This window comes from Sus scrofa, chromosome 1 (assembly GCF_054392235.1).
Source record: "Sus scrofa isolate SSC_HxYL_T2T_F1_AM1 chromosome 1, Sscrofa_HxYL_maternal_Yorkshire_Landrace_v2.0, whole genome shotgun sequence".
Lineage (NCBI taxonomy): Eukaryota > Metazoa > Chordata > Mammalia > Artiodactyla > Suidae > Sus > Sus scrofa.
In genome coordinates, this window is record NC_139383.1 from 174,236,027 (window position 1) to 174,251,061 (window position 15,035).

General features: G+C 49.6%; 1 protein-coding gene across 18 annotated transcripts in view; it reads right to left on the reverse strand.

The window, feature by feature from the left end:
• Positions 1 to 5,748, reverse strand: part of IGDCC4 (immunoglobulin superfamily DCC subclass member 4) — a 40,230-nt gene extending 34,482 nt beyond the window's left edge. For 10 of the 18 annotated variants that reach the window (XR_014816843.1, XR_014816841.1, XM_084978448.1 and 7 more), the window contains exon 1: positions 5,445 to 5,640. Coding sequence is in view for 16 of the 18 variants with exons in the window: in XM_084978448.1 (XP_084834574.1) it covers positions 5,445 to 5,625 (181 nt within the window). In the remaining 2 variants the exon portion in view is untranslated. Of the gene's footprint in view, positions 1 to 5,076; positions 5,216 to 5,444 lie in introns of those variants that run through there. The other 8 variants (XM_021100162.2, XM_084978415.1, XM_013993302.3 and 5 more) reach the window with 2 other exon arrangements.
• Between the last annotated feature and the right edge of the window lie 9,287 nt (positions 5,749 to 15,035).

The window sequence follows — 15,035 nt, forward strand, 5'->3', positions numbered from 1 at the left end:
TTAGCTGTGGTGTAGGTCGCAGACAAGGCTCAGATCCGGTGTTGCTGTGGCTGTGGTGTAGGCTGGTGGCTACAGCTCCGATTAGACCCCTAGCCTGGGAACCTCCATGTACCGCGGGTGCAGCCCTAAAAAGACAAAAAAAAAAAAAATCAAATGAATTTTAGGGCCCAACAGATTTACAACTTGTTTTCAGTTTACAAGAGCAATTCTCCATGATACCATCACCACTCTCCTTTCCCAGGAGACACAGGTCAGCTTCTTCCAGAAACCCCACTCCCTGCCCCACAACCTTGGCCACCTCCCTTACCACACAATAAGCCCCTCCCACAACAGGTGGAAGGAGAGCTTGGGATGGTTGCCTGGGACACTGGAAAGTCTATGATCCTGAGGAGACAGGCCTGGCCTCGGGGGACTTGACAGCAAAGCCACACTCAGCTAGACCTGCTTATCTCCTATTCCCTGTGACCCTGGGTCCCTACCAGACCAAGCCACTTCCTGTTCTCTGAACGAATACTGCTGCTCCCTCTTCCTTCAATAGCTGTGCCATCCTGGGGTCTGATAGGCGCCTCTCCTTTTTCCGCCCCATAGGACCATGGGCACCTGGGTCACTGAAGTTAGCACTCTAGATTTTTTTAATTTTCTTTTTTGGGCCGCACCCACAGCGTATGGAGGTTCCCAGGCTAGGGGTCTAATAGGAGCTACAGCTGCCAGCGAGGCCAGGGATCGAACCCGCAACCTCATGCATGGTTCCTAGTCAGATTCGTTTCCACTGCACCACGATGGGAACTCCAGCACTCTAGATTTTTGCCTTGCCTTTCTCAGTAGCGAGGCAATAAGCTCAAGATTATTGTCCTGCTCAGTGTTCTAACTCCCTAGGACCTAAAACCATGCCTGGAACGTAGTAGGTGCTCAATACATATTCCTTGAACAGACACATGGACATGTGGAGACACACTGAAAAAGATAAGGCACAGAGCCGCTTTGCTTTTCCAAGAAACTTCTCAGTTTCCTTATCTATAAGATCATAGGAACTCCCTTCAGGGCTAGGAAAGATGTGAATAATATATGTGGAAACTGCCTAGCGCACTACATGGCACCTATTAGAACCCTAACAAAATGCCTAAAAGGCCCCAAGACTGAACAGCAAACTCACACTGAAAGAAACTGTCCTTAAACATGACCAGGGCTGGGGAGCTGCCGACTTCACCTCTTCTCCTGCTGTAGGGATGGTCTGATTTAAACATACCTTCCTCAGGGGCCCACCTTTGTCTCCCTCACACTCCACTCATTTGCCAGTGCTCCGAGCTATGTGACAAGGTAATGAGCCCCTTATGGAATGATCTGGAAGTCTTGGCTCTGCATCAAGGGAGAGCTTACTGAGCTTCTGCTTCCCAGACCCCAGTGACCCCACAGCCCCTCAAATGCAGATGATGCCTGAACCTCAGCAGTGAAGCAATAGTAGCTGGCAGTCCAGCCCCAAGGACAGGGATTCCATTTCTCTGCATGTCAGGCCCGGAACTTCCTTTCTCTGGTTTTCTTCTCTCCCCGCTGGCTGTCATCACCTCCCTCTGCCCAGGCTAGGGCTGGGGTCCTTCCCCATCAGAGCCACTCTTCCTCCTTCTCCCCCGCAACTGGGGAGCTGGGAGCCCCTAGGCCTGCTTGGCAATGACATCTGTTCTGCATCTGGAATTCTGTGTCAAGTCTGGCTGCTGTACCTCAGAAACAGTGGAGGCAGGGCAGGAGGCAGCGGGTGGGATGGGTGGAAGAGAGTGGATTCCAGAGCCCAGATCCAGATGCACCAGCTGAGGAGGGCCAAGCCCGAAGTTGTTGATAACTTCTCATTGGGGGGGGGGGGTGTGAAGAGAGACAGAATTGTGTTCACATGCATCAATCTCAGGAAAGCATGATTGCGCCAAGAGCCAGGAGACTGGTTCCAGCCCCATTTCAGTCCCTATTCATGTCATTCTGGGAAGTCACTCAGTTTTCTCATCTGTGAAATGGGTTCATGCTCAAATGAGTCCCGAATTCCCCTCAGGGCTGATATTTGATGACGATAATTGTGACATTACTCAACTCAAAACAACATACCTTTAGGTGAAAAGAAAGGAAATGATAGTTTATACATAGTGCATGATCCTGTACACATATGGGATCAATGAAGCTTTAGATAACTTCTGGATAAGATTCACTACGGAGAGAAATTATGTGTGACCTGGTTCCTAACCTCCAAGATGAGGTCAGAGAGGGCCACCCCAACACCCCAAATGATTGGGGTTGGCCTCTGAGCCTCTGGGCTGAAAAAGGGATGGGTGGGTGGGAGTTTCCCAGTGAGGAAAAAGCAGCCCTCACATTCTTAGAGCCCTCCTGCTACTGACCACTGGCATCACTGCCCCCCAAATTCTGATTGGGTGGAAGGGAGAGTCCCACTTCATGTATATAGGGAAGACAGAGCACTGGGCATCCCACCACCACATATTCCCAGTTCCCAAGCCTTGACCCACGAGCAGTGCTCAGGAGAGGTGGTCCACCACTGCTGACTCCAACATCAGCCCTTCATATTCTGCATGCTGAAATTGCTGAGGTGTCTATTATTTTTGACTTCTCCTTCCCTCACTTCCCACAAACTCAATCTATCCTCAAATCCTACTGATTCTATTTCCTAAATATCTCTGGAATCCATCCCAACTGTCACAACTCTAGTTGGTACCACCCCAGCCTCCCAGGAAGCTGCAGCTCCTGCCTTCAGCCTGTCCAATCATTCTCCATATCTGCTGGAGTGAGCGGCTGCAAAGTTGATCTTAAAAGCTTCTAAGGGCTCGTGGGAGCTCTCAAGCCAAAAACCTTGCTGGGGCTTACAAGATCCTTCATGAGTTGGGGCCAGCCTTCTCTCTTGACTCTCTGTGGCCTCTGTCCCATTCCTCCCCAGGCTGCCTCACCCTCATGCCTTGTGCTCTCAAATCTAGCCTCATTAAGCTTCATTCAGTGATCTAACTCACCTCTGAGGGTTTGCACACACTCTTCTCTCCAGAAAACTCTCCCCATCATCAGTCTCCTTCTGCAGGGCTAACCCTCTGTATTGAGCTCTATTATTCACCACTTCCTGGAGGAAGCTTTTCCTGACTTCTCCAGACTATCTGTCAGTCTCCTCTTTATTTACTATATTCCAGGCACCAGTCACATGCTGCCCAAAAACAGTGCTCAGTAAATATTTGTTGAATGACCTCCATCCAGATCAGAGTGGCTTGTCAGAACTCTATAGGAGTGTCCTTAGACCTGATGAGCTTTGCACACTCAAAGCGTTTAGGACTGAGGGCCAGCAGAGCAGTTGCTTCAGCCAGGCACACTGCTGGCCAAGAGAGCCCCGACTCTGCTCTGGCCCTGCCCTTGCCTTGTGCACTCAGGAGCAGGGGGAGGCCAGGTCTGGGAGGCAAACTGAGCCCCGTGCAGGGAGGCCCCACGGATATTCCATAATGCTCCAGTGAGTGCAGTTCTCAGCACAGATTCTGCTTTGCAGGATGACCCTGAGCTCAGTCCCAGAGCTCTTAGAAGAGCAGAAGACAGTGGGCACAACTATTCTTTAATCCCCTGGCCTCCAGGAGGATAGATGCCATTCTGGCACTTGCCTGCCCCCTCCACCTGACATTCCCAGGACCCCACTTCCCTAGCCCAGCTGCCCGGACCCTGCCCTCAGGTGGCCTCCAGCAGGGTCTGAAAAGTCTTTGTAGGGAGAGAGGAGGTCTGAGTAGTGTCCGATACTGTCCCATCCGCTGTTTGGGTTTCCTAGAGATGGGCCGGGCGGTCAGGCAGAGGCTCCTTCCCCCACTCCGAGGTCCCTGCCTCCCTCCCACGTGGCCTGGCTGAGTCTCTCTGGAAAGCCGCAGCAGCTGGAGAGAAATCCCCCTCCCCACCCCCACCGCCAAGTCCCTCCCCGACTCGCCCCGGACACATCCTCAGCTTCCCCCTCTGCAGGGAAGGCAAGAACTAGGCGAACAAAGCAGGCAGCCCATCCCCCTCCCCAGCCCAACCAACCACCTTCCCCACGGGCCGCCCCCTAAAGGCACACAAGGACGGAAAGCTAGAGGGCTGGGGGTTGAAGAAGACGCCCTAGGCATAGACCCTTGGGACTCCGTCACGCCATCCCCAGACCTTTCTCCACTGAGGACAACTCTGACTTTTACCCACCCTGAGTCCACTCTGAGGTGGGGGCCTGGAGGAGGCCTTACTGATCCCGTCAACGCTCCTCTGATCCGGCCCTGAGAGGTGGGGCAGGGGTGACACGCGTGCCATCCCGAGAGCGAGTGTTGGACACGTCCAAGAAAGCAACTATTTTCCTGCCCCCTCTCCCAGGCCACTCTGGGCCTCGGGCTTGCGGGGGCAACACTCTCCCGTGGCACCCCCGCCCCAACCAGCCTCCGGGACCACACCCACTGGACAAAGTTGAGTACTTTATCACCACTATCCCCAGTCAATCCGGAATCTCCTGCTCTGTTCCCCCCCACCCCCAACAAGGGCAAGGACACTCCCCAAAAGCCAAGGCCAAATATTAGTACAGCCCCATAAACACAATTACACACGCTCTCGAGACACAAATGGAGGTGCAGACACACACCCCTACACCCCTCCTCTCTAACACTTCTAACCAAAAGACACGCGCGGGCAAGGAAGAGCCCGCCTAGCGAAAACCACAAACACCGCATCCACCGCCCGCGATGCCACGCCGCGGCCAGGCACGCACTGCGGACGCGGACGTCCGTAGAAGCCCCCTCCCCACCCTCTGCACACACACACACATACGCACACACACACATGCACACATACACACTCACTCACTCCAGACTCCGAAAACCAAGGACACACACCCCCTGCAGACTAGTACGCGCCGCAAACGCCCTGGGCCGAGGCGCGCAGACCCCTAGCGCAGGCACCGCAGGCACAAGGACACGCAGCCCGAGCCCCACGGCCCCCGTACTCGCTCGGGAGCAGGACGCGCCGGCCTTATAGCCCAGCGCAGCCCGGGGCGCGGACGCACTGACACACCGCAGCGGCTTCCGCCACTGCCGCGGCGCCCGCCCTTACCGCGCGCGGCCAGCAGGCAGAAGGTCAGCGCGAAGAGCCCGCCGCGGCGGCTAGCGTCCCCCCGCGCCATGGGGCCGGGCCCGGGCCGCCGCCGCCGCCTCCACCCCGCGCCTCGGTCGCCGCTGCCGCCGCCGCCGCCGCCGCCGGGGGAGGGCGCGCCGGGCGTCAGTGGCCCGGGGAGGCGCGGCGCCGCGGGCGGGGGCGCGGCCTCGGGGGCCCGGGCCCAAGCGGGGGCCGGCGCGGGGGCCGGGGCTGCTGCCGCCTCGCCCGCCCCTCCATCGCCATCTTGGGCGAGGAGCCCGGGCGGGGGCGCCCAACGAGCGCGGCCACTCGGGCCCCGCGGGAGACCCTTGCCCGTGCACTGTAACCTGCGGTGCGCGGGTGCTCAGCTCCGCTGGGATCTGTGCCTCTGTCCCTTGCCTTCTCTAGGTTGCCTTGGGCCCCCATTTGGGCAGCTTGTCTCTTGGTCCTGGGGCCTCTTTCTGCCTCTGTTACTTTATCTGTCTCTATCACTTTAAGGCTCTGCTGCTGCCTCAGGGTCTCCTCCATCTCTGTTCCAGGCTCAGTGGAGGCAGATTCAAGGCCTCAGTCTCTGACCCGGCAGACCCCATCCTGCCACTTGAGCCAGTCCATTCCATCCTCGGTCTGGATTGAATCCTCATTAGCTTTGCCACATGCTGCACCAACAGACCTTCTGAGGACATGACAGTTCCCTCAACCCATTTCCATTGTCATTCCAAGCTGATGGCTTCTCTTGACCTCCTTTTTTTGCTCTTAGAATAACCAGCCCCGGAGTTCCCGCCGTGGCGCAGTGGTTAACGAATCCGACTAGGAACCATGAGGTTTCGGGTTCGATCCCTGCCCTTGCTCAGTGGGTTAACGATCCGGCGTTGCCGTGAGCTGTGGTGTAGGTTGCAGATGCAGCTTGGATCCCGCGTTGCTGTGGCTGTGGTGTAGGCCAGTGGCTACAGCTCCGATTTGACTCCTAGCCTAAGAACCTCCATATGCCGTGGTAGCGGCCCAAAGAAATAGCAAAAAGACAAAAAAAAAGAATAACCAGCCCCGACAGGGCATTTACTCTACCCTAAGCACTGCTACACTCCCACCTCCCTGCCACCCTGGGAGAGACAAGGAAGATTTGATTGCTCCCATTCTACCTGCAGGGAAACTGAGGCTGGAGGAGGTGAAATGACTTGCATAAGGACAGGAAGCTAGGGATCAGGAGATGCAGGACCAGAACCCTGGCTTTCTGATTCCAGAGGTCATTTCCCACTCATTCTTCAACTGTGCTTTCTCTTTCCTGGCCAGACTGGTTGCCTCAGTATCCTACAAATGTCTCTTTTTCTAAAACCAGGGATTCAGTCATCAGGCTAGGTAGGGTAGCGAGAGGAGTACAGATTGAATGACCTACTTAAGGTCTTTTCCAAGACCAGGATGCCATGGTTCTTCATCCCCTGTGTCTCCAGTGTTCCCATATGTAGAGCCACTTTGTAGAGGGTAGGTACCTTACCCATCTGCTGCTAGCTAACCCTTAGTAAGGACCTTCACTTTGCAGCTCTAATAGGATCTGGCATTTATTCATTCATTGTCAGGCCCACCAGCAGCATTTGACTTAATCCATCACTCCTGTTTGTTTCACTTAGTGATCTCAGCTGGTCATCAAGGCTTTAAATTACATCTTTATGCTGGAGGTGCCCACACTTACACCTCCAGCCTGGACCATCTCCCCTGAACTCCAGACTTGTATATCCAGTTACCTGTTCAACATTTCCATTGGCAAGTAGGCATTTCTAATTTAATATGTCCCAAACTGAGCTCTGATCTTCCCTATTAAACCTGCCTCTCCCATAATCTCCATCCCAGTTCCTAGTAGCTCATCCTTCCTGTTGCTCAAGTCAAAAACATTAGAGCCAGCCTTGGCTCTTCACTTTCACATCCTTCACACCCCATTTTCCTGCCACCACCTTGATCCAAGCACCATCACCTTTCACCTGGATTGTCACAATAGCCCCTTGACTTGTTTCTGTCCTTGTTCCCCTTTAGTCTTTTCTCAATACGGAACCAAGAGGGATCTTATTAAAGTGGGAACAAGATTGTGTCACTTCTCTGAGCAAAACCCACCAGTGCCTCCTATCTCAAAACAAAAACTGAAGTCCTTCTTATGACAAGAACACCTCTCTGATCTGGAGGCCTGCTTTACTTCTCTGACCTCACCTCCTACACCATCCCCTTTGCTTGCTGCCTCTCCAGCCACACCAGCCTCCTTGCTGTAACTTGATGGCAGCCAGTCCCCTCCCTCCAACTTCCAGACCTTTGCCCAGGAGTACAGGTCTGGAACTCTGCCTCCCACCCCTCATGTCCTCACAGCTCCCCCCACTCTATCCCCAGTCTTTCTAACGTCCTCTACATTTTACTCAGTTTATTTTTTGTCTGTCCTCCCAACCAGAATGTGGGCTTTGAGAGGACAGAGATTTTTGTGTGCTAGGTTCACTGCTGAATTCTAAGCAGATAGACCAGTACCTGGCACTGTGTAAGTGCCAGGGGGCCAGGATAGAAGATACAAGTCACTGCCCACAGGTACAGTTGTGTCTTAAGTGGCCCAAGGTGGCAGGGAGAATGGGGAGCAAGAGAAACTGTGTGTTGTGGGGATGTTGAGGAAAAAGCCTTTATATAATTTTTTTTTCTGCTTTTTAGGGCCATACCTGTGGCATATGGAAGTTCCCAGGGTAGAAGTCGAATCAGAGCTATAGCTGCCAGCCTACACCACACCCACAGCAACGCCAGATCTGAGCCTTGTCTGCGATCTATGCCACAGCTCAGGGCAGCTGGATCCCTGACCCACAGAGTGAGGCCAGGGATCGAACCCACAATAGTGGTCGGGTTTGCTTTCGATGTACCACAACCAGGAACTCCCTTCACAGAAGTTTTTTGTTTGTTTGTTTTTGTTTTTGTTTTTAATTAGCAGGATATGAGCACAGCAAGAACTTATATATTTTTTTAAATTTCTTATTTGTGTTTTAGGGCTGCACACACCGCATATGGAAGTTCCCAGGCTAGGGGTCGAATCGGAGCTACAGCTGCCAGCCACAGCCACAGCCACAGCAACCTGAGATCCGAGTCGCGTCTGCGACCTACATACACCACAGCTCAGGGCAACGCCAGATCCTTAACCCACTGAGCAAGGCCAGGGATTGAATCCACGTCCTCATGGATACTAGTTGGATTCATTTCCACTGAGCCACAGTGGGAACTACACAGATTGTTGTAGACATTTGACCTAGGTCTTGACAAGTTAAGGAGGGGGAGAACCAATGGCACAAATGGGAACTCCTAAATTGTTTTCAATCTTAGTTATCTATAAGTTGTCTAATTAATAGCCACATTGGACCATGAGCTCTGTGACAGGAAGTATAAGGAGCACTGATGGCTAAGCCACAAAACTGATGCTGAGGAGAAACTAAATTTGGCGAATTTGCCTCAAGTTGATCATCATCAGAAAAGAATGTTAGCATCTTCTAATCAAAAGTCATTAGTGACTTGGAGTTCCCATTGTGGCTCAGTGGAAACAAACAGGACTAGTATCCACAAGGATGCAGTTTCAATCCCTAGCCCCGCTAGGTCAGTGGATTAAGGATCCTGCATTGCTGAGAACTATGCTGTGGGTTGCAGATGAGCCTCAGATTTGGTGTGGCTGTGGCTATGGTGTAGGCCAGGAACAGATTCAACCCCTGGCCTGGGAACTTCCATGTGCCGTACCTGGAGCCCTTAAAAAAAAAAAAAAAAAGCTATTAATAACTAATACGTTAAAAACCAGTATTTTAAAAAATAAAATCTAATGATAATTTGATTTAGTTTGGCTTTTTGTTTACCGGAAAGGCAGACTGAGTGTATCTGTAATATGTTATTTATGGAGTACTTTCCAATAGATGTGAAAAGCTTTTATTTTACATTTCAAAACTAAAACTCAAAATATTTTTATTTTAGCACAAAATACAATCATAAGATGAAAGCTATTTTTGACCCTATAACATATGATGAAATTTCTAGTTTGTGTTCAACTTTGATATATAGTCATATTTGTTGGCACATCATGTTTTTGGGGCAATTAATTTTAAATAAGCACCCATCAGTTCTTAAATAGGGAGGAGTGTTTTTTCAATCATCAGTTTAAATATGTTAAAGTTGTCTTCTATTAACAATATACTGCTAGACAGAAGTAAGACAGAAGTTTAAGACAGAAGTAACATTTGGGGACAGTTCAGCATAGAGGCTGGGAAAAACCATAGAAGAGGAAATGTGGTGCAGTGGAAATGAATCCAACTAGGAACCATGAGGTTGTGGGTTTGACCCCTGGCCTCGCTCAGTGGGTTAAGGATCCGGTGCTGCCATGAGCTGTGGTGTAGGTCGCAGATGCTGCTCGGATCTGGCATTGCTGTGGCTCCGGTGTAGGCTGGCAGCTGTAGCTCTGATTCAACCTCTAGTCTGGAAACCTCCATATGCTGAGGGGGCGGCCATAAAAAGACAAAAAAAAAAAAGAAAGAAAGAAAGAAAACTGTAGAAGACTACAGTTTTTATTAGTTTGACCAGGTGGATAGAATGCTATCAAATAAAGAGAACAGAGGGGAGAGCTGGACAGAAGAGAGGAGAAGTAATTTGCTTTTTAGCATGTTGAGCATACGGTATCTGTGTGGCCTGGCATCCAAATGAAAAATGTTAAAATCCTGGGAACACCATTTTGATCTGAGCAGAGAAGTCAGAACCAGAGATTTTATTTTGTGAGGTGGTACTTCTATCTGAGCATCTAGTACGCATTATTACAATAAACATCATCAACTTGTCTGGCTCTACTGCCAAACAGTAAGTTCCTTGCAGCAGGAACCATGTGTACCTTGCTCACTTCTATTTTCCTGGGATCTAGCACAGTGCATAGCATATAGGAAGACCCCAATGATGAATATTTTTTTAAAAAGTTATTCCTTTATCATATACCATGCAAAAAATTGTGTTTTAAATCAGTAAGGGATTTAATTAGCATATTACTGTGAAAGGGGTTTGAGCATCCATAAGTTCTGGGAAACATTTGCCTGAATTGTAATCTCTAAGATCTTGGTAGGCTCTATGACTCTGAACCAAGAATTTATGGACCACTTGCTCTGTAGGACCATCAGTGGAGATCTGTGGCATTCATATTCTGGAATAGATAATAAAATCTATCACTGTGGTGAAAAATACAGTCGCTTCTCATCCCTCCAGTGTTTGTGGGAGGTTAGTTCCCAGGCACCCCATGAGTAGCAAAATCCGTGGTTGCTCAAGTCTCATATAAAATGCTCTAGTATTTCCATATAATCTAATACAACCTCCCATGTACTTTTTAAAAATTGTATTGAAGTAGAGTTGATTTAATGTTGTGTTAATTTCTGCTGTACAGCAAAGTGACTCAGTTATACTAGCCGGGGAGACCACGTAGAGAGATGCCGGAGGAGCCCCAGGAGCCAAATGTGTGAGGCAGCCTTTCCAATGTCCAGCCCCGGCCCCTGTCTGACTGCAAGTATCTCTCTCTTTGTACTGACCCTCTTTTGTCTAATGCCTATCTTTACTCCTCGATTGAGAGCCCTTTGAGAGTTGAGAGTGACTCCCCTGAGCATCCCCAGGTCTTTGAATCCCTCAGCATGAGCCAGGTCATGGCGTGTACTCAATTCACGTTGCTTGCTCAAGGATGAGTGAAGCCAGGATTAGCATTCCACTTCTGCACTGTGGCCTTGGGCAAAGGCACACAACCTCTCTGGGCTCAAATTTCTTTCTCTGGAGGAAAACAAAACATGGTTGCAGGAGGTGGGGATATTAACACTGCCTAACTGATGTCTCTTAGCTTATTGTATAGATCAAATTGAGCATGACACTCTTGTGAGGAAATAGTGTCAAGTGGTGGGCACTTACCACACAGATGTTAGCAGTCTGTATTCAGAGGGAAAGGTGTCACAGGTGAAATATGTTATCCCTAACAAAGTTCTTACAGTTAATGACAGTTTTATCCAAAATAATGTGCAATTCTGGAAGATCAGCCTTGGGTCAGGCAGGTAGGAAGCATCTGAGGTCAAGGCAGAGTCTGGTTACCCTCATAGGAGGCTCTTCTTCTCCCCCCCCCCCAGATCCCTGGGGCTGACTCATGTTCCTTCTCCCCACCCAGCATCTGTCTTCTCTCTGGGGCTGGGGCCTGACAACTCAGGTCCTGGCAAGCAGACTACTCCCACTGGCAGCCCTGAACTCCTTGGAGGGGATGAGGTCAGAACAATGGCAGGAATGCCAACTTGAACTTCATAAAATACTTCCAACACGTTGGCTTCATTGCAACTCTGAAGAAGGTATTAGAACCCCACTTTAGAGTTCAAGGTCAGAGAAGCAAAGGGCTTGCTCAAGAGCACAACTACTGGACTTGAACCTAAGTCTATCAGATTTCAAATTCTTTAGTCTTTCTCATGCTCCCCCTTTTCTGAACTGGGCAAGTTCAGAGAGATTCATATCCAAGACCCACCCAGTACAAGCTTTCTGAACTCAGCATGAGCTCAGTCCCTGAAGGAACTCACATTTCAGGCAAATACCATATTTCCTTGATTCTAAGATACCTTAGATTTTAGGAAATTTAGTAGGAGTCCTAGAGGCTGTATTGAAATGTCTCTGTTCAGTTACCAACTGGTCCTGTAGCTTTGAAAAAGTTACTTTATTTGCCTGTACCTCAGGGAGTTAGCCTGATTTTTGGTACCAGCTCTGCCACCTTGACAGCTATGTGGCTTTGCAATTCTCTCTGGGATTCAGTTTCCTCATCCATAAAGTGATGGGAAGGGTCACTGTTTTGTTTTTTAAACCTTCTTTTAAGCTGCAGAACATGTTTCTCCAATCATGTATAAGTAAAAAGCTAAGCTGCTGCTCTGGATGAAAGAAAGGTGAGAGGGCCTGGGACCCTATCGGCTCCTCAACTCCCTCCACCTCTGCCAGGGCCATCCTGGCAGCAACCTTGGCTGCCTCACTTTGGCAGATTTATCTGTTAATCTCTGGTTTGGAGGACATTGCCATGGGAGGTGAAGACAAAGATAGGACACCTGGGCTCAAGTGCAGACTCTCTTTAAGCAGCTGGGATGACTAGGGTATCATCACTTCCTGGCTCTGGGCCTCAGCTTCTCACCTGTAAAGTAAAGCAGTAGATGAGATGATTTCTAAGAATCTGTTCTGGCTCTGACAGGCGTTGTCATGAGCTGTGGTGTAGGTCGAAGAAGCAGCCTGGATCCCACATTGCTGTGGCTGTGGTATAGGCCGGCAGCAACAGCTCCAATTCGACCCCTAGCCTGGGAACCTCCGTATGCCATGGGAGCGGCCCTAAAAAAGACCAAAAAAAATTTTTGATATCCATGTATATAATAAGTGATGCCTACATATCTGACTATAGTGGTATAATGGGGAGAATTAACCAAGTATAATATAGTGCCCACTCACACTGTCAGTAATCTAACTGCAGAAACAAAACCAGCAGCAAACAGTTTGGTATAAAATTAAATGCTAAACCTAAGATAAACTTTATTGAACACTTTTACTGCATGCCAGGCACCAAGTGCTTTATAGTATATTAAACAAATTTGATCCTCACAATAACCCACTGTTATTATTCCTATTTCTCACCTAAGGAAACCAAGGATCAGAGTGTTATGTAAACATGCACAAGCCCATAAAGCTAGCAAGTAGAGGCAAGGGTTGAAGCCAAACTCCAAAGCTGTTGCTGGTACCATTTTGCAGTATCATCTGTGTCAGGTGAGGAGATTCCCATACAGGCTCTGTAGGGTGCCAAGAGAAACCTGGGTCTGGCTTTGAACCTCCTGTGGCATACGGAGGTTCCCAGTCTAGGGGTGGAATCAGAGCTGTAGCTGCTGGCATGCACCACGGCCACAACCACGCCAGACCCGAGCTGAGTCTATGACCTACACCATACCTCGTGGCAACACCAGATCCTTAACCCCCTGAGCGAGGTCAGGGATCAAACCCGAGTCCTCATGGCTCCTAGTTGGGTTTGTTTCTGCTGAGCCACAACAGGAACTCCTGTTCTCCTAACTGAAAGAAAAGAGGAAACCCTCAGGATGCTTGTGGATGAGTGAAGAGGTGAGGGAAAGAGAGGCTAGATCAGGTGACAGAACCTTGAATGTTGGGCACAGCTTGGATTTGATTAGGGACAAAAGCAAGAAAATGCAAATTTATCATGCCTTTAAGAAAGTGGCAGTGTCCTGCTAGGTGTGCTAGTGAGGTGGGAGGTGAAGTTGGATCTGAGAACCTGTTGAGAGCAAGGGCTGTGTCCCTTTCATCTTTGTTTCCTCGTGGCCTAACACAGACCTGGCACATGACTGTTATTAAATCGTTGTGGAATGGAAGTTAAGAACTTTGAAGTCACTTGACATTTTTTTTTTCCTTCTAAGGCCAAACCTGAGGCATATAGAAGCTCCCAGGCTAGGGGGTCGAATCGGAGCTGTAGCTGCTGGCCTACACCACAGCCACAGCCACAGGCACAGCAACGTGGGATTCTTAACCCACTGAGTGAAGCCAGGGATCTAACTGCATTCTCATGGATTCTAGTCTGGTTCTTAACCTGCTGAGCCACAACGGGAACTCCCTGAGGTCACTTGAAATTCTTAATCTTCACCTAACCCAGCACAACATTACAGGTCCTAGACTGAAGCAGCAATAAGAGTAAGGAGGAATGGACAGTTGAGACAACACAAAACAATTAACTTTCAAGGCAACACATCATTAAGTAGTCAAGGAACTACACACAGTGGCATTCACTTACAGCTTAGGGATGTAAGTATGGCCATACATATGCCCAGAAACCAAGCCAACGTGGAGAGTTTCACAGAACAGCAGTGTGGTTCCAGAACTCACCTGGTCAGAGGACCTTCCTGCAAAAAACTGTCACCTGTAGGTGGAATGTTAAACCATGCCACATCTGCAGTGTGCTTTTCCAGTGAAGATGGGTGAGGAGGGAGTGGAGGGATTGGGGGTGGGGGTGGGGGCAGATTCTTGAAACTGGCTAAGGACAACTATCCTGGCTAACTGTTCCAAAACTTCTATTTCACAAACTCAAGTTTGGGAGCCAATTTAGAAAGTGTTATCTTTCAGTAAGGAGCACACAAAATCAACAATCTCACTGCCTATGTTGGAGCTGCAACCCGTCTAATCCATTTCAATGGGAGCTCAACCTCTTCCAAGGTGGCAGGGCAAAGGCACCAGATCTATGGACAGAACTAGGCTGATTAACTTATTTAAATCCTGGTAATTCCCCAAACCACTCCCAGCCCAAAATAAAATTATGGTTATGAAATTTCTCCTACTGCAGCTGTTTCAACTCTGCTCCCCATCAGAGCACCAAGGGAGTAATCCCTGTTTCTCACCACCACTGGGTGGGTGAGGTCAGGCTAGCAGGAAGTCCAGAAGCCTAGAGGCCTTGCTCTGAGAGGACTCTGGAGCTAGAGAGCCACTGGGAAGTCTGCACTCCCAGCAGTCTTTGTGGGATGCTTATGGCCAGGTTGAAAACAGATTTCTGATGAACAATAAATCTTGGCCGAGCAGCTGTGGCGAATGTAGGCGGCAGCTGCAGCTCAGATTCAATCCCTAGCCCAGTAACTTCCATATGTTACACGTGTGGGTAAAAACAACAACAAAAAACTGGTTGGTTAAAAAAAAAAAAAAAAAAAACCTGGCTGAAAGGAGGAGACCAAAGTAATCTATAAAATTTTCCCATCTGGGAGTTCCTGTTGTGGCACAGCGGAAACGAATCCAACTAGGAACCATAAGGTTTCCAGTTCAATTCCTGGCCTCGCTCACTGGGTTAAGGTTGCTGTGAGCTGTGGTGTAGATTGCAGACGTGGCTCAGATCTGGCACGGCTGTGCAGCCCTAAAAGGACCAAAAAAAAAAAAAAGTT